Source organism: Agelaius tricolor, unplaced genomic scaffold (assembly GCF_023055355.1).
Source record: "Agelaius tricolor isolate 1412-34295 unplaced genomic scaffold, bAgeTri1.0.p SCAF_182, whole genome shotgun sequence".
Taxonomy (NCBI): Eukaryota; Metazoa; Chordata; class Aves; order Passeriformes; family Icteridae; genus Agelaius; species Agelaius tricolor.
Genome location: NW_027269442.1, coordinates 20,441 through 42,264, shown reverse-complemented (window position 1 = coordinate 42,264; position 21,824 = coordinate 20,441). Strand labels below are relative to the sequence as shown.

At 60.8% G+C, this 21,824-nt stretch overlaps 2 protein-coding genes and 3 long non-coding RNA genes across 8 annotated transcripts; 3 read left to right on the top strand and 2 right to left on the bottom strand.

Annotated features, from left to right (window-relative positions):
* Window positions 1–1,877: 1,877 nt before the first annotated feature.
* Window positions 1,878–9,826, bottom strand: WDR13 (WD repeat domain 13). Of its 3 annotated transcripts, none has more exons than XM_071421072.1 (8): window positions 9,223–9,826; window positions 8,634–8,728; window positions 7,892–8,019; window positions 6,397–6,704; window positions 5,297–5,477; window positions 4,317–4,458; window positions 3,300–3,433; window positions 1,878–2,163 (listed from the first exon to the last, which is right to left on the bottom strand). In XM_071421072.1, exons 1-8 carry the CDS (start codon window positions 9,226–9,228, stop codon window positions 1,979–1,981), a joined length of 1,179 nt encoding a protein of 392 aa, XP_071277173.1. In that variant the 5' UTR covers window positions 9,229–9,826; the 3' UTR covers window positions 1,878–1,978. The 3 variants fall into 3 exon arrangements, with proteins under 3 accessions (XP_071277173.1, XP_071277172.1, XP_071277171.1); XM_071421071.1 differs by lacking the exon at window positions 1,878–2,163 and adding an exon at window positions 2,729–3,049 and having other exon boundaries at window positions 9,419–9,826; XM_071421070.1 differs by lacking the exon at window positions 1,878–2,163 and adding an exon at window positions 2,730–3,049.
* LOC139587134 (uncharacterized) lies at window positions 8,867–9,874 on the top strand. 2 transcript variants are annotated; one of them, XR_011678223.1, is made up of 6 exons: window positions 8,867–9,071; window positions 9,113–9,280; window positions 9,332–9,383; window positions 9,415–9,558; window positions 9,619–9,773; window positions 9,805–9,874. It is a non-coding gene; the product is annotated as an uncharacterized lncRNA (long non-coding RNA). The 2 variants fall into 2 exon arrangements; XR_011678222.1 differs by having other exon boundaries at window positions 8,867–9,102; window positions 9,187–9,311; window positions 9,353–9,383.
* A 713-nt stretch (window positions 9,875–10,587) lies between these two features.
* On the top strand, window positions 10,588–12,030 carry LOC139587136 (uncharacterized). The gene is made up of 5 exons (XR_011678225.1): window positions 10,588–10,719; window positions 10,843–11,021; window positions 11,169–11,474; window positions 11,610–11,765; window positions 11,945–12,030. It is a non-coding gene; the product is annotated as an uncharacterized lncRNA (long non-coding RNA).
* Window positions 10,624–12,995, bottom strand: LOC139587135 (uncharacterized). Its single transcript, XR_011678224.1, has 3 exons — window positions 12,942–12,995; window positions 12,798–12,863; window positions 10,624–10,834 (listed from the first exon to the last, which is right to left on the bottom strand). It is a non-coding gene; the product is annotated as an uncharacterized lncRNA (long non-coding RNA).
* Window positions 12,996–13,161: 166 nt separating this feature from the next.
* On the top strand, window positions 13,162–21,667 carry TAFAZZIN (tafazzin, phospholipid-lysophospholipid transacylase). Its single transcript, XM_071421074.1, is given in 12 exon segments — window positions 13,162–13,775; window positions 14,587–14,715; window positions 15,418–15,463; window positions 15,589–15,674; window positions 16,456–16,535; window position 16,771; window positions 17,166–17,207; window positions 17,939–17,980; window positions 17,983–18,000; window positions 19,656–19,708; window positions 20,583–20,660; window positions 21,293–21,667. Coding segments are annotated over 12 exon segments (774 nt in total). The 5' UTR covers window positions 13,162–13,666; the 3' UTR covers window positions 21,383–21,667.
* The last annotated feature ends 157 nt before the right edge of the window (window positions 21,668–21,824 follow it).

The window sequence follows — 21,824 nt, the reverse complement described above, 5'->3', positions numbered from 1 at the left end:
GGGGGGGTTCCAGGTGCGTTTTGGGGGATCCAGGTGTGTTTTGGGGGGATCCAGGTGTGTTTTGGGGATCCAGGTGTGCTGTGAGTGCCACACAATGACAACACCTGTGCAGTTCTTCCAAGGCCGTGCTGGGGGAATTCTGGGGGGGGTCCAGGTGGGTTCTGGGGGGGGGTCTCAGAGTGGTTTCAGGGGAGATTTTGGGGGAATCTTAGGGGTTTTGGGGGCTCCAGGTGTGCTGTGAGTGCCACACGATGACAACACCTGTGCAGTTGTTGAAGGCCGTGCTGGGGGAATTTTGGGGGGATCCAGGTGGGTTTGGAGGGTCCAGGTTGGGTTTTGGAGGGTCCAGGTTGGGTTTTGGAGGGTCCAGGTGGGGTTTGGGGGGCTCCAGGTGGGGTTTGGGGGGATCCAGGTGTGCTGTGAGTGCCACACGATGACAACACCTGTGCAGTTCTTCCAAGGCCGTGCTGGGGGAATTCTGGGGGGATCCAGGTGGGTTTGGGGGCTCCAGGTGGAGTTTGGGGGGCTCCAGGTGGGGTTTGGGGGATCCAGGTGGAGTTTGGGGGGCTCCAGGTGTGTTTTGGGGGGCTCCAGGTGTGTTTTGGGGTGCTCCAGGTGTGCTGGGGATGCCATGAGGTCCCACTGGGGCAGTTTTGGGGTGGTCCCGGGGGGATTTGGGGATTTTTATGGGGGTTTGTGGATTTTGGGGAGGTTTTGGGAAAGGTTTTGGGGGTCACACGGCGCCACCAAATGTGTCACACTTCAATAACCAGACCGGGAGGATCAAGGGGAATTTTGGGGGAGTTTTAGGTTATTTGGGGAAAAATTTTGGGGTGGTTTTGGGGAAGATTTTGGTGCCGCACTCGAACACCAGGCAGGGGCGTTTTGGGGGATTTTTGGGGGATTTTTGGGAAGATTCCAAGGGTGGGGGTTTGGAAGATTTTGGAGAAGGTCTGGAGCGATTTCGGGAAGGATTTTGGGGTGTTTTGGGCAGGATTTTAGGAAGAATTTTGGAGGGTTTTGGGCAGGATTTTGGGGTGTTTTGGGTAGGATTTTAGGGGTGTTTTGGGGTGGTTTTGGGCAGGATTTTGGGGTATTTTGAGCAGGATTTGGGGGTGTTTTGGGTAGGATTTTGGGGGTGTTTTGTAGTGTTTTGGGCAGGATTTTGGGGTGTTTTGGGGTGGTTTTGGGCAGGATTTTGGGGGGGTTTTGGGCAGGATTTTGGCAAGTATTTTGAAGTGTTTTGGGCAGGATATTGGAGGCTTTTGGGCTGGTTTTGGGCAGGATTTTGGAGTGTTTTGGGCAGGATTTTAGGGGTGGTTTTGGGCAGTATTTTAGAAGTGGTTTGGGCAGGATTTTGGGGTGGTTTTGGGCAGGATTTTAGGGGTGTTTTGGGTAGGATTTTCGGGGTGTTTTGGGGTGGTTTTGGGCAGGATTTTGGGGTATTTTGAGCAGGATTTTGGGGTGTTTTAGGTAGGATTCTAGGGGTGGTTTTGGGCAGGATTTTGAGGCATTTTGGGCAGGATTTTGGGGTGTTTTGGGTAGGATTCTGGGGGTGTTTTGGGATGGTATTGGGCAGGATTTTGGGGTGGTTTTGGGCAGGATTTAGAGGTGGTTTGGGCTGGATTTTGGGGGTGTTTTGGGGGGGTTTTGGGCAGGATTTTGGGAAGTATTTTGAAGTGTTTTGGGCAGGATATTGGAGGCTTTTGGGGTGTTTTGGGCAGGATTTTAGGGGTGGTTTTGGGCAGGATTTAGAAGTGGTCTGCGTTCGATTTTGGGGTGGTTTCGGGCAGGATTTTGGGAGTGTTTTGGGCAGAGATTTTGGGGCATTCTGGGGCTGTTCTGTTGCCGCACACCACTCTCAAAACTCTCCGTGCTGCGAGACCACACCGCTGCATTTCGGGGCGGTTTTTGGGGGGGCGTTTCCGGGGGTATTTCCAGGCGGATCTGGGCCTTTCCCTGGGGTTTTGGGGGCGGCTCAGGCGTGCTGGCGGCGCCAGACGATGACGGTGCCGGCGGCGTCCCCCGAGGCCAGCAGGGACTCGTCGCAGTTGAAGGCCACGGCCAGCACGGGCGCCCCGTGGCCCTGCAGGGTGTTCACCGTGGCGCGCGCGGCGCGGCCCACGTCGAAAAAGTGCACGGAGGCGTCCTCGCTGCCCGTCACTGCGGGGACATTGGGGATGTTGGGGACATTGGGGACATCAGGGGTATTGGGGACATTGGGGACATTGGGGTAAGGGATGTGATCCCATTGACCCCCTCGCTGCCCGTCACTGCGGGGACATTGGGGGCATCGGGGACATCAGGGGCATTGGGGACATCGGGGGCATTGGGGACATCGGGGTGATTTGGGATATTGGGGACATTGGGGGCATTGGGGGCATTGGGGACATGGGGTGATTTGAGACAGGGGTAAGGGATGTGATCCCATTGACCCCCTTGCTGCCCATCACTGCGGGGACATCGGGGACATTGGGGACACTGGGGGCATTGGGGACATGGGGGTGATTTGGGACATTGGGGACACTGCGGACAGGGGTAAGGTATGTGATCCCATTGATCCCCTCGCTGCCCCTCACTGCGGGGACATTGGGGACATTGGGGGTACTGGGGGCATTGGGGACATCAGGGATATTGGGGAACATCAGGGGCATTGGGGACACTGGGGGCATTGGGGAACATCAGGGACATCGGGGTGATTTGGGACATTGGGGACATCGGGGGCATTGGGGACAGGGATAAGGGATGTGATCCCATTGACCCCCTCGCTGCCCGTCACTGCGGGGACATTGGGGACATTGGGGACACTGGGGGCATTGGGGACATCGGGGACATTGGGGACATCAGGGGCATGGGGACAGGGCTGGGCAGTGCCATCCCATTGCCCCCCTCATTGGCCTGACATTGCTGGGGACACTGGGGACACTTGGGACAAGGATAAGGGACCTGATCCCATTGACCCCCTGACTGTGCATCATTGTTGGGGACACTGGGGACACTGGGGACAGGCTCAGGGCTGTGATTTTAGTGGCCCCCTCGCTGCCCGTCACTGTTGGGGACACTGGGGATGCGCCTGGGGGGTGGCGCCTGTCCCTGCTCCACCCCCGTCCCTCCCAGTTCGTCCCAGTCCATTCCCAGTTTGTCCCAGTCCCCTCCCAGTCCCTTCCAATCCCTCCCAGTCCATTCCCAGTCTGTCCCAGTCCCTCCCAGTTTGTCCCAGTCCATTCTCAGTTTGTCCCAGTCCATTTCCAGTCCATCCCAGTCCCTCCCTGTCCCTCCCAGTCCGTCCCAGTGCTCACCCACGCAGGCTCCCTGCCTGAAGGACATCAGGGGGCAGAAGCAGCTCCTCAGGGGCTGCTCCCGGTGCCGCGTGGGGAAACTGCGCCGGAGCCGCAGCCCCGGGGCCCCCGAGCCGCCCTCGTCCTCCACCACCCTGGGGAGGGGGAAAAACGGGGTCAGAAACAGCCAAAATCACCCCAAAATCATCCTGAAAATCACCCCAAAAATCATCCCAAAAATCACCCCAAAAATCACCCCAAAAACCCTCACGAGCCGCCCTCGTCCTCCACCACCCTGGGGGAGCAAAACAGGGGTCAGAAACAGCCAAAAACACCCAAAAATCATCCCAAAATCACCCCAAAAACGCTCCCGAGGCCCCCTTGTCCTCCACCACCCTGGGGGAACCAAAAACGGGATCAGAAACACCCAGAAACATCCAAAAATCACCCCGAAAATCATCCCAAAAATCACCCCAAAAATCATCCTGAAAATTATCCCAAAATCACCCCAAAAATCACCCCAAAATCACCCCAAAAATCATCCTGAAAATCATCCCAAAAATCACCCCAAAATCACCCCAAAAACCCTCATGAGTCCCCCTCATCCTCCACCACCCTGGGGGGACCAAAAAAGGGTCAAAAATACCCAAAAATCCCCCCAAAAACACCCCCAGTGTCCCCCCCTATACTGGAAGAGCAGCACAAGGTTGGGGCAGGCATTGACCAACAAGGCCGGGTCTGGTTCACCCCAAATCCCCCAATTCCCCAAATCCCCCAATGCCCCCATGATGTCCCCAAAGCCCCCCCCATGTCCCCAAAGCCCCCTCAATGTCCCCAAAGCCCCCTCAATGTCCCCAAAGCCCCCCAGTGTCCCCCCCATACTGGCAGAGCAGCAGGCGGTCGGGGCAGGCATTGACCAACAAGGCCGGGTCTGGTTCACCCCAATTCCCCCCAATTCCCCCCAATTCCCCAGCGCCCCAAAGGATCCCTGATGTCCCCCACGATGTCCCCAATGTCCCCAGTGTCCCTGTCCCGTACCTGAAGAGCAGCAGGCGGTCGGGGCAGGCGTTCACCAGCAGGGACGGGTCCGGCGCCTCCCGGCTGGCCCAGGCCCGGGCCGAGAGCGACGTGATGGAGCCACCGGCCTGGACCAGCACCCGCGAGGCCTTGGTCAGCCGGCCTGGGGGGGTACAGGGTGTGAGACCCCCCCAAAACACTCCCAGTGCTTCCCAGTACCACCCAGTGCTTCCCAGTACAGCCCCAGTGCTTCCCAGTACAGCCCCAGTGCCTCCCAGTGCCTCCCAGTGCCCTCCAGTACTGCCCAGTGCCCCCTGGACCAGCACCCGCGAGGCCTTGGTCAGCCGGCCTGGGGGGGTACAGGGTGTGAGACCCCCCCCAAAACACTCCCAGTGCTTCCCAGTACCACCCAGTGCTGCCCAGTACAGCCCCAGTGCCTCCCAGTGCTTCCCAGTGCCCTCCAGTACTGCCCAGTGCCCCCTGGACCAGCACCCACGAGGCCTTGGTCAGCCGGCCTGGGGGGTGCAGGGATGTGGGACACCCCCAAACACTCCCAGTGCTTCCCAGTACAGCCCCCGGTGCTTCCCAGTGCCTCCCAGTGCCCTCCAGTACAGCCCCAGTGCCTCCCTGTGCCTCCCAGTGCCTCCCAGTACTGCTCCAGTACTGCCCCAGTGCCTCTCAGTACAGCCCCAGTGCCCCCCAGTGCCCTCCAGTACTGCCCAGTGTCCCCCAAACCAGTGCCCAGTGCCCTCTGAACCACTTGGTCAGCCGGCCTGGGGGGGGGCAGGGATGTGGGACACCCCCAAAACACTCCCAGTGCCTCCCAGTACTGCCCCAGTACCACCCAGTGCCGCCCAGTATTGCCCAGTGGCCCCCAGTCCCTCCGTACCCACCTCCGGTCCCCCCCAATCCCCTCCCAGTCTGTCCCAGTCCCTCCCAGTCCCTCTGTACCCACCCACAATCCCCTCCCAGTCGGTCCCAGTCCCTCCCAGTCCCGTTACCGGTGCCGGGGTCGCACAGGAACGAGGACACCGAGCCCCGATCGTCCCCGGCCCACAGGACCCGCCCGGGGGCGTCGAAGCAGAGGGCGAGGACCCGCCCGGGGAGGCGCCCGGTGCCGCCCCGAGCCGCCTTCCCCGTGGAGATGTTCACAACACGGACCATGTGCCGGGCACTGCCCACCTGGGGGGGCAAAAGAGGGGCTGGGGGGGCACCCTGGGACCCCCAAAACCCTCCCTGAGACCCCAAAACCTGCCCTAAAATCCCCAATTCTCCCCCAAAATCCACCCCAGTGCCGCCTTCCCCATGGAGATGCTCACAACCCGCACCATGTGCCGAGCACTGCCCACCTGGGGGGGCAAAAGAGGGGCTGGGGGCACCCTGGGACCCCCAAAACCCACCCTGGGACCCCAAAATCTTCCCCAAAATCTGCCCCAAGATCCCCAAAATTCCCCCCCTGAGCCGCCTTCTTCCCAGTGGAGACGCTCACAACCTACACCAGGGCTGGGTTTGGGGGTCTCAGGACGGGGTCTCTGCACTGTGAGATTTTTGGGGTGTTTTTTGGGATATTTTGGGATGGTTTTGAGGTGTTTTTGGCTCTCTCACCACAGTCAGGTTGCTGGTAAGGGGCTGGAACGCACAGCACAGCAGGGCAGGGTTGGGTTTGGGGGGAAGTTTGGGGGTCCCAGGAAGGGCTCTCATGGCTCTGGCATTTCAGGTCAGTTCTGGGGCAGTTTTGGGGTGGTTTCAGAGCATTTTAGGGTTCCTCTCACCACAGTCAGGTTGTTGTTCAGCAGCTGGAATATGCAGCCCCATAGGGGTCGGGTTTGGGGAGATGTTTGGGGGTCCCAGGAGGGGCTCTCAGGGCTCTGGGGTTTCAGAGCAGTTTAGGGGTATTTTAGGATGGTTTTGGGGTATTTCGGGGTTCCTCTCACCACAATCAGGCTGTTATTCAATGGCTGGAATGCACAGCACAGCAGCACAGGGTTGGGTTTGGGGGAATGTTTGGGGGTCCCAGGAAGGGCTCTCATGGCTCTGGCATTTCAGGTCAGTTCTGGGGCAGTTTTGGGGTGGTTTTAGGGCATTTCGGGGTTCCTCTCACCACAGTCAGGTTGTTGTTCAGCGGCTGGAACGCGCAGCACAGCAGCGCGGCCCCGTCGGGGTCGGGCACGCGGCGGATGCAGCGCCCGTCCCCGGGGTCCCAGAGGCGCAGGGTCCCGTCCAGCGAGGTGGACACGAGGACATCGTTGGACAGGGACCAGGCGAAGTCCGAGACGCCGGCGCCGTGGCCGCGGAGGCGCCGCAGCACGGCCGGGGGCCCCGGGGCCAGGCGGCAAACGGAGAGCGTCCCGTCCAGCGAGCAGCACGCCAGCAGGTGGCGCTCGTCGTGGGCAAACTGCACCTTCCGCACTGCGGGGGACGGGAGAGGGTGGGTGAGACCCCTCCCCAAAATTCCCAAAATTCTATAGGGGCAGGAGCTCCCCCAGAACCATGGGGAGACCCCTCCCCAAAATTCCCAAAATTCTATAGGGGCAGGAATTCCCCCAGAGCCATGGGGAGACCCCTCCCCAAAATTCCCAAAATTCTATAGGGGCAGGAGCTCCCCCAGAGCCATGGGGAGACCCCTCCCCAAAATTCCCAAAATTCTATAGGGGCAGGAGCTCCCCCAGAGCTATGGGGAGACCCCTCCCCAAAATCCCCAAAATTCTATAGGGGCAGGAACTCCCCCAGAGCCATACGGAGACCCCAACCCATCCAGCAGGGGGCGCTCGTCGTGGGCAAACTGCACCTTCCGCACTGGGGGGGGACGGGAGAGGGTGGGTGAGACCCCTCCCCAAAATTCCCAAAATTCTATAGGGGCAGGAGCTCCCCCAGAGCTATGGGGAGACCCCTCCCCAAAATCCCCAAAATTCTATAGGGGCAGGAGCTCCCCCAGAGCCATGGGGAGACCCCCAGCCCATCCAGCAGGGGGCGCTCGTCGTGGGCAAACTGGGACAGGACAGGGGGGTCAGGTGAGACCCCTCCCCAAAATTCCCAAAATTCTATAGGGGCAGGAGCTCCCCCAGAACCATGGGGAGACCACCCCCCAAAACAAAGGAATCACCCCCAGAGCTGGGGGAGCCCCCAGAGCCTGCAGGAAACTGAGGCTCCTGCCCTGGGGGGGACACCTGGGACCTTCCTGGGGGACACCTGGGATCCCCCAGACCCCCTTGGGGAACCCACCCACCCCTCCAGGTGAGACCCCCAGTCCCCTCCTCACCCCTTCCTATGGACACCCCCCCTCAGAGATCCCCCAGGACCCCCCCCCCCAGAAGCACCAGAGACCCCCCAGACCCCTCTGAGGCCCCTCAGGGAACACCTGAGACCCCTTCAGACCCCCCAAACAACACCTGAGAACCCCCAGACCACCCTGAGGCTCCCCATGGGACACCTGAGACCCCCCCAAGCAACACCTGAGACCCTCCAGACCCCCTCAGATGACACCTGAGCCCCCTCAGACCCCCCAAACAACACCTGAGACCCCTCAGACCCCTCCCAGGTGACACCTGAGCCCCCTCAGACCCCTCCCAGGTGACACCTGAGCCCCCCCGGGTTACCTGCGCTGTCCAGGTGCTGGTCGAACACGTGGAACACCCCGGCGAAGGCGTAGTTCTCACTCAGGGAGGTGTCCCCGGCCATGGCCCGGCTGGCCTCGGCCAGGGGGGTGGGGACAACCCCGGGGGGGCTGCGAGAGTGGGGGGGGGGCAGCGTGAGACCCCTCCCCAAATCGATCTGAACCTCCCCGGGACCCCTTGAGCCCAACCTGGCACCCCCCCCCGGTTCCCTGCAATGGTTCGGTCCAGGGGAATGGGGACCCTCATGGGGGGGGGGGTAATGTGAGACCCCCTCCCCACCCCCCAGCACCCTGAGACCCCCCAGGTACCCCCTGACCCCCCCAGGTACCCCCTGACCCCCCCCCCCCCCCCCAAATATTGATTGGCACCCTCCAAACCCCCCCCCATCCCCACAATGGTTTCGCCCACAGCTGCACAGCCCCCCCCCCTCCTCTAAAAGGGATGAGGGGAGGGGGAAGCACCTTGAGACCCCCCCCAAAACATCGAGACCCCCCCCAAAACATCGAGACCCCCCCACAAAAGACCCCAGCACCCTCTGAGACCCCTCCCCAACCCCTCCAGGAGCCTGAGACCTCCCCCAGCCCCCCCAAAACCGGCCCCTAAAATGACTCCCCCAGCACCCTGAGATGCCCCAAAAACCCCTAAAATCCACCTAAAATCCACCTAAAATCCACCCAAAATCCCCCCGGGACCCCTCCCCAATCCCCCCCCCCGGGGCTCTCACCGCTCGTCAGGGCCCCCCCGCAGCCCCCCCGGGCCGGAGCTGCGGCTCAGGGAGCGCCGGTGGCCCCGGGACCCCCGCGGGTCCTCCTCGAAATCCTGGGGGGGGAAAAGGGTTGGGACCCCCAAAAATGGGGTGGGAAATGCAAAAATGGGGGTGGGAAATCAAAAATGGGGGTGGGAAATGCAAAAATGGGTGCGGAAACCCAAAAAATCTCCCCAAAATTGGTGCTAGGACTCCCTGACCCCCCCCAAAGGAGTTTTGGGATGGTCCAGAGCCCCCCAGGTGTGGCCAGGTGTACCCCAGGTGTGCCCACAGGTATTCAGGAGTGTCCAAGTGTATTTCAGGTGTACCCCAGGTGTACACAAGTGTGGCCCAGGTATACCCAGGTATATCCCACATGTGCCCAGGTGTGCCCCAAACCCCTCTAGGTGTACCCAGGTGTGCACCAGGTGTGCCCAGGTGTATCCAGGTGTACCCAGGTGTGCCCAGGTGAACCCCAAACTCCTCTAGGTGTAGCCAGGTGTATCCCAGCTGTACCCAGGTGTGCCCCCAGGTGTATCCCAGGTGTGCCCAGGTGTGTCCCAGGTACCTCCATGCGGTCCAGCGTGGTCCGGCTGGCTCTCAGGGCGCTGCAGCAGCTGCCCCAGGTGTGCCCAGGTGTACCCCAAACCCCTTTAGGTGCCCCCAGCTGTACCCAGGTGTGCCCCAAACCCCTCTAGGTGTACCCAGGTGTATCCCAGCTGTACCCAGGTGTGCTCAGGTGTGCCCCAGCTGTGCCCAGGTACCTCCATGCGGTCCAGCGTGGTCCGGCTGGCTCTCAGGGCGCTGCGGCAGCTGCCCCAGGTGTGCCCTAATCCCCTGTACCTGCCCCAGGTGTATCCCAGGTGTACCCAGGTGTGCCCCAGCTGTGCCCAGGTGTGCCCAGGTGTACCCCAAACCCCTTTAGGTGCCCCCAGCTGTACCCAGGTGTACCCAGGTGCCCCAGGTGTGTCCCAGGTACCTCCATGCGGTCCAGCGTGGTCCGGCTGGCTCTCAGGGCGCTGCGGCAGCTGCCCCAGGTGTGCCCTAATCCCCTGTACCTGCCCCAGGTGTATCCCAGCTGTACCCAGGTGTGCTCAGGTGTGCCCCAAACCCCTTTAGGTGTATCCCAGCTGTACCCAGGTGCCCCCAGGTGTGCCCCAGGTACCTCCATGCGGTCCAGCGTGGTCCGGCTGGCTCTCAGGGCGCTGCGGCAGCTGCCCGCCTCGGACAGGGCCCCGTAGCGCTGGGCCAGGAGCCGCGCCCGCAGCCGCAGGTACCAGCGCCGGGCCTCACCTGCCAGGTGCCCGCCCTGCGCCCGCTCCCGCAGCAGCTGCGAGCGCCGCCGCACGTACTGAGTGCGGAACTGCGGCAGCTGCGGCGTGCGGTACGCCGCGTACCTGCACAGGTGAGGGACAGGTGAGGGACAGGTGAGACACAGGTGAGAGACAGGTGAGAAATGGGGTTAACTCTAACCAAAACTAGAGGAATTCCACCCAAAACCAGAGAAATTCCACCCAAAACCAGACCCAGGCGCGCGGAACTGCGGCAGCTGCGGTGTGTGGTACCTGCACAGGTGAGAGACAGGTGAGAGACAGGTGAGATACAGGTGAGATTTGGGGTTAATTCTACCAAAAACCAGAGAAATTCTACCCAAACCCAGAGAAATTTCACCCAAATCCAGACTCGGGTGTGCGGAACTGCGGCAGCTGCGGTGTGCAGTACCTGCACAGGTGAGACACAGGTGAGAGACAGGTGAGAGACAGGTAAGAGACAGGTGAGATACAGGTGAAATTTGGGGTTAATTCTACCAAAAACCAGAGAAATTTCACCCAAACCCAGACTCGGGTGTGCAGAACTGCGGCAGATGTGGGGTGAGGTACCCCGTGTACCTGCACAGGTGAGACACAGGTGAGAGACAGGTGAGGAATGGGGTTAACTCTAACCAAAACTAGAGGAATTCCACCCAAAACCAGAGAAATTCCACCCAAAACCAGACCCAGGCACGCGGAACTGCGGCAGCTGCAGCGTGCGGTACCTGCACAGGTGAGAGACAGGTGAGAGACAGGTGAAATTTGGGGTTAATTCTACCCAAACCAGAGAAATTTCACCCAAACCCAGAGAAATTTCACCCAAACCCAGACTCGGGTGTGCGGGACTGCAGCAGCTGCGGTGTGCAGTACCTGCACAGGTGAGAGACAGGTGAAGGACAGGTGAGGAATGGGGTTAACTCTAACCAAAACTAGAGGAATTCCACCCAAAACCAGAGAAATTCCACCCAAAACCAGACCCAGGCGCGCGGAACTGCGGCAGCTGCGGTGTGTGGTACCTGCACAGGTGAGAGACAGGTGAGAGACAGGTGAGAGACAGGTAAGAGACACAGGTGAGAGACAGGTGAGATTTGGGGTTAATTCTACCAAAAACCAGAGAAATTTCACCCAAACCCAGACTCGGGTGTGCAGAACTGCGGCAGATGTGGGGTGAGGTACCCCGTGTACCTGCACAGGTGAGACACAGGTGAGAGACAGGTGAGGAATGGGGTTAACTCTAACCAAAACTAGAGGAATTCCACCCAAAACCAGAGAAATTCCACCCAAAACCAGACCCAGGCACGCGGAACTGCGGCAGCTGCGGCGTGCGGTACCTGCACAGGTGAGAGACAGGTAAGAGACACAGGTGAGAGACAAGTGAGAGACAGGTGAAATTTGGGGTTAATTCTACCAAACACCAGAGAAATTTCACCCAAACCCAGGCTCGGGTGTGCAGAACTGCGGCAGCTGCAGCGTGCAGTACCTGCACAGGTGAGACACAGGTGAGAGACAGGTGAGGAATGGGGTTAATTCTAACCAAAACTAGAGGAATTTCACCCAAACCCAGAGAAATTTCACCCAAACCCAGACTCGGGTGTGCGGAACTGCGGCAGCTGCGGCGTGCAGTACCTGCACAGGTGAGACACAGGTGAGAGACAGGTGAGAGACAGGTGAGATTTGGGGTTAATTCTACCCAAAACCAGAGAAATTTCACCCAAACCCAGACTTGGGTGTGCAGAACTGCGGCAGATGTGGGGTGAGGTACCCCGTGTACCTGCACAGGTGAGACACAGGTGAGAGACAGGTGAGAAATGGGGTTAACTCTAACCAAAACTAGAGGAATTCCACCCAAAACCAGAGAAATTCCACCCAAAACCAGACCCAGGCAGGCGGAACTGCGGCAGCTGCGGCGTGCGGTACCTGCACAGGTGAGAGACAGGTGAGAGACAGGTGAGAGACAGGTGAGAGACAGGTGAGAGACAGGTGAAATTTGGGGTTAATTCTACCAAAAACCAGAGAAATTCTACCCAAACCCAGAGAAATTTCACCCAAACCCAGATTCGGGTGTGCGGGACTGCGGCAGCTGTGGTGTGCAGTACCTGCACAGGTGAGACACAGGTGAGAGACAGGTGAGACACAGGTGAGACAGAGGAGAGACAGAGGAGATACCAGTGAGAAATGGGGTTAATTCTACACAAAACCAGAAAATTCTGCCCAAAAAATAGACCCAGGTGTGCAGAACTGCGGCAGCTCTGGCGTGCGGTACCCCGCGTACCTGCACAGGTGAGACACAGGTGGGACAGGTGAGAGACAGGTGAGAAATGGGGTTAAATTCTGCCAAAAACCAGAGAAATTCTACCCAAAACCAGACCCGGGTGTGCGGAACTGCGGCAGCTGCAATGTGCAGAACGCCGCATACCTGGGACAGGTGAGAGTCAGGGGAGATACAGGTGAGGGACAGGTGGGAAATGGGGTTAGTTCTACCCAAAAGCAGAGAAATTCCACCCAAAAATGGGCCCAGGTGTGCAGAACTGCAGCGGCTGTGGGGTGCAGTACACAGGTGAGACACAGGTGAGAGACAGGTGAGAAATGGGGTTAATTCTACACAAAACCAGAAATATTCCACCCCAAAACTGACCCAGGTATCACAATCCCCTAAAAAGACGTCCCGAGTACCCAAAATCTCCAAATTTCCGCATCCAGGTAGGAGCATCCCCCCCCTTTAACAGCAGAAGGTGCCGAATTCCACCGAAAAGAACCCAGGTATGAGCATCCCCCCCCTCACAAAACCACCCAGGTATCCAAAATCCTCCCCAAAAAATCCCCTCGAGCTCACCGCGCATCCACGGCGAGCACCTGCTGCACACGGCGGCCATGGCGGCGCGGCCGCCGCGGGGGGACCCTGCCGAGGGAACAACGGCGTGAGCTGAAGGGGAAAATGGGGAAAAAAAGAGGAAAAAGAGCAGCGAGGCGGCCCTACCTGCGCGTCCCGCTCCACCTCCGCCTCAGGAGCTCCGCGGGGCCGGGGCTGGGCCGGGGGAGCGCGGATGGGCCGGACCGGAAGTTGCCGCGGCGCCGCCTCACGCCCAAATGGCGGCGCGCGTCGTCCTGGAGACGCGGGGGGCGGTGGGAGGGGGCGTGGTCGCTGAAATGATTGGTTGGTTTTGGGAAATGGGGCGTGGGGTTTGGCTCGTCTGTAATTCCCGCCTTCCAGAAGCGCGCGCTGATTGGGTGAGCACGCAAAAGGGGCGTGGTAAACGTGTTTCTTTATGGTTATTGTAGTCCCAGAGCGCCCCAGGATTGGCCGCTCCGCCCAGCACCTCTCGTCTGCCCCGGGTCCTCCCGCCCGCCGAAATTGCGACAACACAGTGGGGCGAGCAGGACACTTTACGGCAGCGGGTCGGGGGGTCCCGGGAGGGTCCCGAGGGAGTTTTAGGAGGACCCCGAGGGAATCCCGGTGCCTCCGAGGCGGCTCCGTGAGCACCGAATTCCCCCCCCGCGCCCTCCTTTGTGCCGCGCCACGGCGCAGCTCTGAGCGCGCCTCGCTTGACGGCGGCTGGTACGACAGCCTCAGGGGCGTGCGGCGCGCTTTACGGCAGCGCGGCGGGGGCAGCGGGGCCGGGGGATTTTGGGGGGTCCCGGGGGGGCTTTGGGGGGTCCCGGAGGGTCCCGGGGGGGGGCCGGGGGCCGGTGCCCCCCCCGAGGATGCCGCTGGCCGTGCAGTGGCCGTTCCCCACGGAGCCGTCGCGGCGCTGGGCCCTGGCGAGCCGCGTGGTCACGGGCCTGGTGGGCACCTACAGCTGCGTGTGGACCCGTGAGTGACCCCCCCCCCCTAAATCTGGGGAGACCCCTCCTCAAATTCCGGTTCAGAGCGAGACACCCCCCCCACATCCCCGTTCTGAGGGGAAACCACCCCAAAATCCCAGTTCTGAGGGGAGACCCCTCCTCAAATCCACGTTCTGAGGGGAAACCCCCCCCTCCACAAATCCCGGTTCTTAAGGGAGAGACCGCCCCAAAATCCCGGTTCTGAGGGGAGACCCCCCCAAAATCCCGGTTCTGAGGGGAAACCCCCCCAAAATCCTGCCTGGACGTCACCCCCAGACCACCCCAGGCCACCCCGACCCCATTTGGGGGGGTCCCGTCCCTTTATCTTTTCAGGACCCCCCCCCAGTAGGTTTGGGACCCCCCCAAATCTTGTCAGATCCTCGGGACCCCTCCCCAAATGTATTTGGGACCTGTTCCCAAGCACCCCTGGGGACCCCCAGCTCCTTTGAGAGCCCCTAAAACCCTCCAGACCCCTCCAAGACCCCTCAAATTCCCTCTCCAACCCCTTCAGAACCCCTTGAGGACCCTCCCAACCCCTTAAAACTCCTTGAGGACCCCCCCAAATCCTTCAGACCCACCCAAAACCTCCTCCAACCACTTTAGAACCCCTTGGGGACCCCCCAAAACTCTTCGAGTCCCCCTCTTCAACCCCTCTAGGACCCTCCTAATCCCCCTCAACCCCCTTAAAACTCCCTCAGACCCCCCCACAGCCTCTCTAAGACCCCCAAGGACCCCCCAAACCCCCTTAAACCTCCTTGAGGACCCCCCCAAAGCCCCCCCGGACCCCCTCCCCTCCCCAGGGTACCTGAACCGGCTGCGGGTTCACAACGCTGAGGTTCTGCACGAGCTGGTGGAGAGGAGGGGGCCCGGGACCCCCCTGCTGACCCTGTCCAACCACGCCTCCTGCATGGACGACCCCCACCTCTGGGGTATTTGGGGAGGGGGGGCTCCTAGAGGGGTCTGGGGGGGGAATTTGGGGGGGTTTGGGGGGTCCCGGGGGGGTCTGGTGGGTGTTTGGGGGGGTCCCAGGGGGGTTTGGGGGTGTCCTAGAGGGGCTGGGAGGGTCCTGGAGGGTCCTAAAGAGGCTGGGGGGGCATTGGAGAGGGGGATCTGAAGGTTTTAGGGGGTCCTGGGGGTCCTTGAGAGGCTGGGGGGTCCTGGGGGGTCCCAGGAGGTCCTAAAGGGGTTGGAGAAGGAATTTGGGGGGTCCTGAAGGGGTTTGGGGGGGTCCTGAAGGGGATGAAGGAGAAATCTGGGGGGTCTTGAGGAGGTTGGAACAATTTGGGGGGGGGTCTGAAGAGTTTTGGGGGGTCCTGGGTGGGTTTTGGGGTCCTCGAGGGACCTGGGGGGGTGTGGAGGGTCCCTGAGGGATCTGGGGGGGTCCTAAGGGGGTTGAAGGGGGGATTTGAGGGGTCTGGGGGGGTCTGAAGGGTCTGGGGGGGATCTAAAGGATTTGGGGGGGGGTCTCAGGGGGTTTTGGGGGGTTCTGGGGGGTCTCGGGGGGTTTTGGGGAGTCTGGGGGGGTCTTAGGGGTTTTGGGGGTTCTGGGGGGGTCTCAGGGGGTTTTTGGGGGGCTGGGGGGGGTCTCAGGGGGTTTTTGGGGGTCCCCGTGACCCCCGTGACCCCCCCAGGGTCCCTGAAGCTGCGCCACGTCTGGAACCTGCCCAGGATGCGCTGGTAGGGGCTGGGGCTGGGGGGTTTGGGGGGGTCCCAGGGCGGTTTGGGGGTCCCAGGGGGGTTTGGGGGTCCCAGGGCGGTTTGGGGGGGTCCCAGCGCCCCCTCCCCACGTTTGCCCTCCCCCAGGACCCCACGGCCGCTGACATTTGCTTCACCCGGGAGCTGCACTCGCTCTTCTTCAGCCTGGGCCGCTGCGTGCCCGTGTGCCGCGGTACTGGGACAGACTGGGACAAACTGGGGGGGACTGGGAGGGACTGGGAGGGACTGGGACAAACTGGGACAGACTGGGAACAGACTGGGACAAACTGGGGGGGACTGGGGGGGACTGGGATGGGATTGGGGGGGACTGGGAGGGACTGGGAGCACTGCGTGCCCGTGTGCCGCGGTACTGGGACAGACTGGGAGGGACTGGGACAAACTGGGACAAACTGGGAGCACTGAGTGCCCGTGTGCCACGGTACTGGGACAAACTGGGACAGACTGGGACAAACTGGCGGAGGGACTGGATGGGATTGGGACAGACTGGGAGGGACTGGGAGGGGACTGGGAGGGACTGGAACAAACTGGGAATGGACTGGGAGGGGACTGAGGGTACTGCGTGCCCGTGTGCTGCAGTAACTGGGAGCACTGGGACAAACTGGGAGGGACTGGGATGGGATTGGGAGGGACTGGGACAGACTGGGAATGGACTGGGAGGGACTGGGGGCGCTGCGTGCTGGTGTGCCACGGTAACTGGGGGAACTGGGACAGACTGGGAGGGACTGGGACAAACTGGGAATGGACTGGGAGGGACTGGGAGAGGGACTGGGAATGGACTGAGGGGAACTGGGAGCACTGGGAGGGACTGGGAGGCTTCTGATTTGTACTGGGAGGCACTGGGTCGTTCCCAGTATGGACTGGGAGGGTTCCAGTCCATACTGGGATGGCCGTGGTTGCTCTGAGGCCGTTCCCAGTCCGTACTGGGAGCGTCCCAGTTTGAACTGGTCCCGCAGGGGATGGCGTCTACCAGCGGGGCATGGATTTTATACTGGAAAAGCTCAACCAGGGAGACTGGGTGCACGTGTTCCCGAGGGTACTGGGAGCACTGGGAGGGACTGGGAGGGACTGGGAAGGGATTGAGATGAACTGGGATAGACTGGGAGGAAAATGAGAGCACTGGGATGGGATTGGGAGGGACTGGGATGGGATGAGAGGACTGGGATAGACTGGGAGGAAAATGGGAGCACTGGGAGGGACTGGGATGGGACTGGGAAGACCTGGGAGGGGTCCCTGGGGGGATTTTGGGGGTCTCATAGTGGAATTTTGAGGGTCCCTGGGTGGAATTTTGGGGGTCCCAGGGGGGATTTTGGATTTCTTGAGGTGATTTTGGGGTACTGGGTGGAATTTTGGGTGTTCTTGGGGGGATTTTTGGGTTTCTTGAGGGGATTTTGGGGTACTGGAGGGAATTTTGGGGGTCCCTGGGGAGAATTTTTGGGGGTCCCTGGGTGGAATTTTGGGAGTCCCAGGGGGGATTTTGGATTTCTTGAGGTGATTTTGGGGTACTGGGGGGAATTTTGGGGGTCCCTGGGGAGAATTTTGGGGGTCCCTGGGTGCAATTTTGGGGGTCCCTGGGGAATTTTTGGGTTTCTTGAGGGGATTTTGGGGTCCCCTGGGGAGATTTTGGGGGTCCTGACCCCCCCCAGCCCCATTTTTCCCCCCTCAGGTAAAGTGAACCTGGGCCAGGAGGTCGCTCGCTTCAAGTGGGGTGAGACCCCCAAAAAAACCCCCCAAAAACCCCAAAAACCCCCTTGGATCCCCCCCAAAACCTCTGGGACCCCAAAAATCCCCCCTAAAACCCTCAAAATCCCTGTAGACCCCACCACAAACACCCCGGGACCCCAAAAATCCCCCCCCAAAAAATGCCCCAAAAATCCCAAACTTGCCCCAAATTCCCTCAGTGGGGTTCTGAAGACCCCTCCAGACCTCCCCAAACCCCTCCAATCACCCCAAAATCCCCTCAAACCCCCTCCCAAATCCCCCAAATTCCCCCTAGGGATCCAGAGCCCCCCCAAATCCCCTCTGGGGATCCCAAAGCCCCCCCAAAATGCCCCCAAATCCCTCCCAGACCCCTTTGAGATCCCCAAAACTTCCCCCAAATTCCTCCCAAATTCCCCCTCAGGGTTTTAAGATTCCCCCCCCAGACCCCTCCAATCACCCCAAAACCCCCCTGGGCCCCTCCCCAAATCCTTCCTGGGGTCCCCAAAATCCCCTAAATCCCTCCCAGACCCCTTTGAGACCCGAAAACTTCCCCCAAATTCCCCTTTAGGGCTCTGAAGCCCCCCCCCAAAACCCTTCCAATCACCCCAAAACCCCCCTGGCTCCCCTCAAACCCCCTCCCCCAAATCCCCCAAATCCCCCCTAGGGATCCAGAGCCCCCCCAAATCCCTCTGGGGGTTCCAAAGCCCCCAAAAATGCCCCCAAATTCCCCCCCCCCAGGCATCGGGCGGCTCCTGGCCGAGTGTCGCAGGGACCCCGTGATCCTCCGCTGTGGCACGGGGGTGAGGGGGATTTGGGGGGTCCTGGGGGATTTGGGGGGTCATGGGGTCTTTAGGGGGTCCTGGGGGCCTTTAGGGGGGTCTTGGAGGGATTTGGGGGGGTCTTGGAGGGATTTGGGGGAGCTTGAGGGGCTGGGGGACACTGAGAGAGCCTTTGGGGAGGGGTCTGGGGGATACAGGAGAAGATTTTGGGGGGTCCTGAGGGGCTTTGGGGGGTCCTGGGGGGCTTTAGGGGGGTCCTGGGAGCCTCTAGGGGGGTCCTGGGGCCTTTAGGGGGGTCTTGGAGGGATTTGGGGGGCTTGAGGACACTGAGAGAGCCTTTGGGGAGGGGTCTGGGGGGTCCTGGGGGGATACAGGAGAAGATTTTGGGGGGTCCTGAGGGGCTTTGGGGGTCCTGGGGGCCTTTAGGGGGGTCTTGGAGGGATTTGGGGGGTCCTGGGGGCCTTTAGGGGGGTCTTGGAGGGATTTGGGGGGTTCTGGGGGGCTTTGGGGGGGTCTTGGAGGGATTTGGGGAGCTTGAAGGGCTGGGGGACACTGAGAGAGCTTTGGGGAGGGGTCTGGGGGGTCCTGGGGAGATTCAGGAGAAGATTTTGGGGGGTCCTGAGGGGCTTTGGGGGGTCCTGGGGGAATTTGGGGGGTCCCGGGGGCCTTTAGGGGGGTCTTGGAGGGATTTGGGGGGGTCTTGGAGGGCTTTGGGGGGGTCTTGGAGGGATTTGGGGGAGCTTGAGGGGTGGGGGACACTGAGAGAGCCTTTGGGGAGGGGTCCTGGGGGGATACAGGAGAAGATTTTGGGGGTCCCAGGGGAGTTTGGGGGGTCTGAGGGGGCACTGAGGGGTTTTGGGGGCCCTGGGGGTCTTGGGGGGACACTGAGGGAGCTTTTGGGGAGGGGTCCTGAGGGGTTTTGGGGGCACAGGAGGGGTCTGGGAATCTGAAAGGGGCACAGGGGAGGATTTTGGGGGGTCCCAGGGGGGGACTGAGGGGGTTTGGGGGGGCCTGGGGGTCTTGGGGGTTTGGGGAACACCAGGGGGGTTTTGGGGAGGGGTCTGGGGGGATTTTGGGGTCTTGGGGTGACTGGGGAGGGGCACAGAGGAAGATTTTGGGGGGTCCCGAGGGGTTTTGGGGATGTTTTGGGGGGGGGGTCCCGAGGGGTTTTTGGGGATGTTTTGGGGATCCCAAGGGGTTTTTGGGGATGTTTTGGGGGGTCCCGAGGGGTTTTTGGGGGGGGTCCCGAGGGGTTTTTGGGGGGGGTCCCAAGGGGTTTTTGGGGATGTTTTGGGGGGGTCCCAAGGGGGTTTTTGGTGGGGTCCCAAGGGGGTTTTGGGGGGGTCCCAAGGGGTTTTTGGGGATGTTTTGGGGTTTTGGGGGGGGGGTCCCGAGGGGTTTTTGGGGGGGGTCCCAAGGAGGTTTTGGGGGGGGTCCCGAGGGGTTTTTGGGGGGGTCCCAAGGCGTTTTTGGGGATGTTTTGGGGGGGGGTCCCGAGCGGTTTTTATTCTGTCCCAGGTGATTTTGGGCTGTGACCTCGAAGATTTTGGGGTGACCAGGGGAGATTTTGTGACCATGGGGGGGTCAGGGAAGTTGGGGGGGGTTGGTTCTGATTTTGGGGAGGGTCCCACGGTTGTGCCCCCCCCCCCTCATTTTGTGTTCCCCACCCCCCCCAGGGATGAGCGATGTCCTCCCCAACCATCGGCCCTACGTGCCCCGGGTGGGGCAGGTGAGGGGAAATGGGGGGGCTGGGGGCACTTTTGGGGTCTCTGGGGGAGTTTTGGGGGGTCTGGGGGACATTTGGGGGGTCTCTGAGGGGATTTTGGGGTCTCTGGGGGGGATTTTTTGGGATCTCTGTGGGATTTTTTAGGATGTTTTTGCCATCTCTGGGATTTTTTGGGGGGGGCTCTGTGGGATATTTTGGGGTCTATGGAGGGGTTTTGGGGGGGCCTTAGGGGGGTTTGGGGGTCTCTGAGGGGATTTTGGGGTCTCTGAGTGACATTTGGGGGGGTTTTTTGGGGGTCTTTGAGGAGATTTTGGGTCTCTGAGGGGTTTGAGATCTCTGGGGGAGTTTTGGGGTCTCTGGGCGACATTTGGGGCAGTTTTGGGGGGGTCTCTGAGGGGATTTTGGGATCTCTATGGGGATTTTTGGGATCTCTGTGGGATTCTGGGGGTCTCTGGGTGGATTCTGGGGGTCTCAGGGTGCATTTTGGGGGTCTCAGGGTGGATTGGGGGTCTCAGGGTGGGTTTTGGGGTGTCAGGGTGGATTTGGGTGGTCTCAGGGTGGATCCTGGTGGTTTCAGGGTGGATCCTGGTGGTTTCAGGGTGCATTTTGGGGGTCTCAGGGTGGGTTTTGGGGGTCTCAGGGTGGATTTGGGGTCTCAGGGTGCATTTTGGGTGTCCCAGGGTGCATTTTGGGGGTCTCAGGGTGGATTTGGGGGTCTCAGGGTGAATTTTGGAGTTTCAGGGTGCATTTTGGGTGTCCCAGGGTGGGTTTTGGGTGGTCCCAGGGTGGATTTTGGGGGTCTCAGGGTGCATTTTGGGGGTCTCAGGGTGGGATTTGGGGTCCCTGCTCCCACTGACCCCATTTCCCCCCCTCCCAGCACATCACGGTGGTCGTGGGGCGCCCGTTCAGTGCCCGACCCCTCCTGGAGCGGCTGCGCAGCGAGGGGACCCCCACGGTGGGTGTGGGGTGGGACCCCCACATTTGGGGGGTCCTGACCCCGAGATTTGGGGGGGTCTGACCCCAAGATTTAGGGTTTACCCCATAGAATTGGGGTTTGCCCCAGAAATTTGGGGTCTGACCCCGAGATTTAGGGAGTTCTGACCCCGGGATTTGGGGATTTTGACCTCGAGATTTGGGGTTTGACCCAGAGATTTTGGGGGTTTCTGACCCCAAGATTTGGGGGTTTCTGACCCAGAGGTCTATGGGGTTTGGACCCTGAGATTTCGGGGTTCTGATCCCAAGATTTGGGGAGTTCTTACCTCGGGATTTGGGGGTTCTGCCCCAGAGATCTGTGGGTCCCAGCCCCATAAATCCCTGGATCCCAGCCCCACAAATCCCTGGATCCCAACCCCATAAAACCCTGAATCCCTGCCCCATAAATCCTTAGATCCCAGCCCCACAGCTCGGTGTCTGTGCCCCATAGATCCCATAAATCCCTGGATCCCAGCCCCACAGCTCGGTGTCTGTGCCCCATAGATCCCATAGATCCCATAAATCCCTTTCCCAGCCCCACAGCTCGGTGTCTGTGCCCCATAGATCCCATAAATCCCTTTCCCAGCCCCACAGCTCGGTGTCTGTGCCCCACAGGTTGAGCTCCGTAAGGCTCTGACCGATTTTGTCCAGCGGGAATTCGAGGCTCTGCGGGGCCACGCCCGGACCCTGCACCCCACCCCATAACTGGGGGTCCCCCCACCCCATAACTTGGGGTTCTGCCCCATAACTTGGGGTTCTACCCATAACTTGGGGGTTCTGCCCCACAACTTGGGGTTCTGCCCCATAGCAAGGCCCTCCTGCCCCATAAAGGGGGATTTTACCCCAAAATTGGGGGTCTTGCTCCAAAACTGGGGATCCCTGGTGGAGCCCCTGCCCCATAGAGAGGGGTCCTGCCCCATAGAGAGGGGTCCCGCCCCCACTGAGCCCCCCCAAACTGTGCACGGTGCCAATAAAAGAAGGTGAAACCTCGGGGGTCTCTTGGGGTCCCACAGGGGATTTTGGGGTCCCAGAGGGAAATTGGGAGGTCCCATGGTGGAATTTGGGGTCTTAGGGGGGAAATTTAGGGGTCCCAGGGAGGATTTGGGAGGTCCCATGGTGGAATTTGGGGGTCCCAGGGAGAATTTGG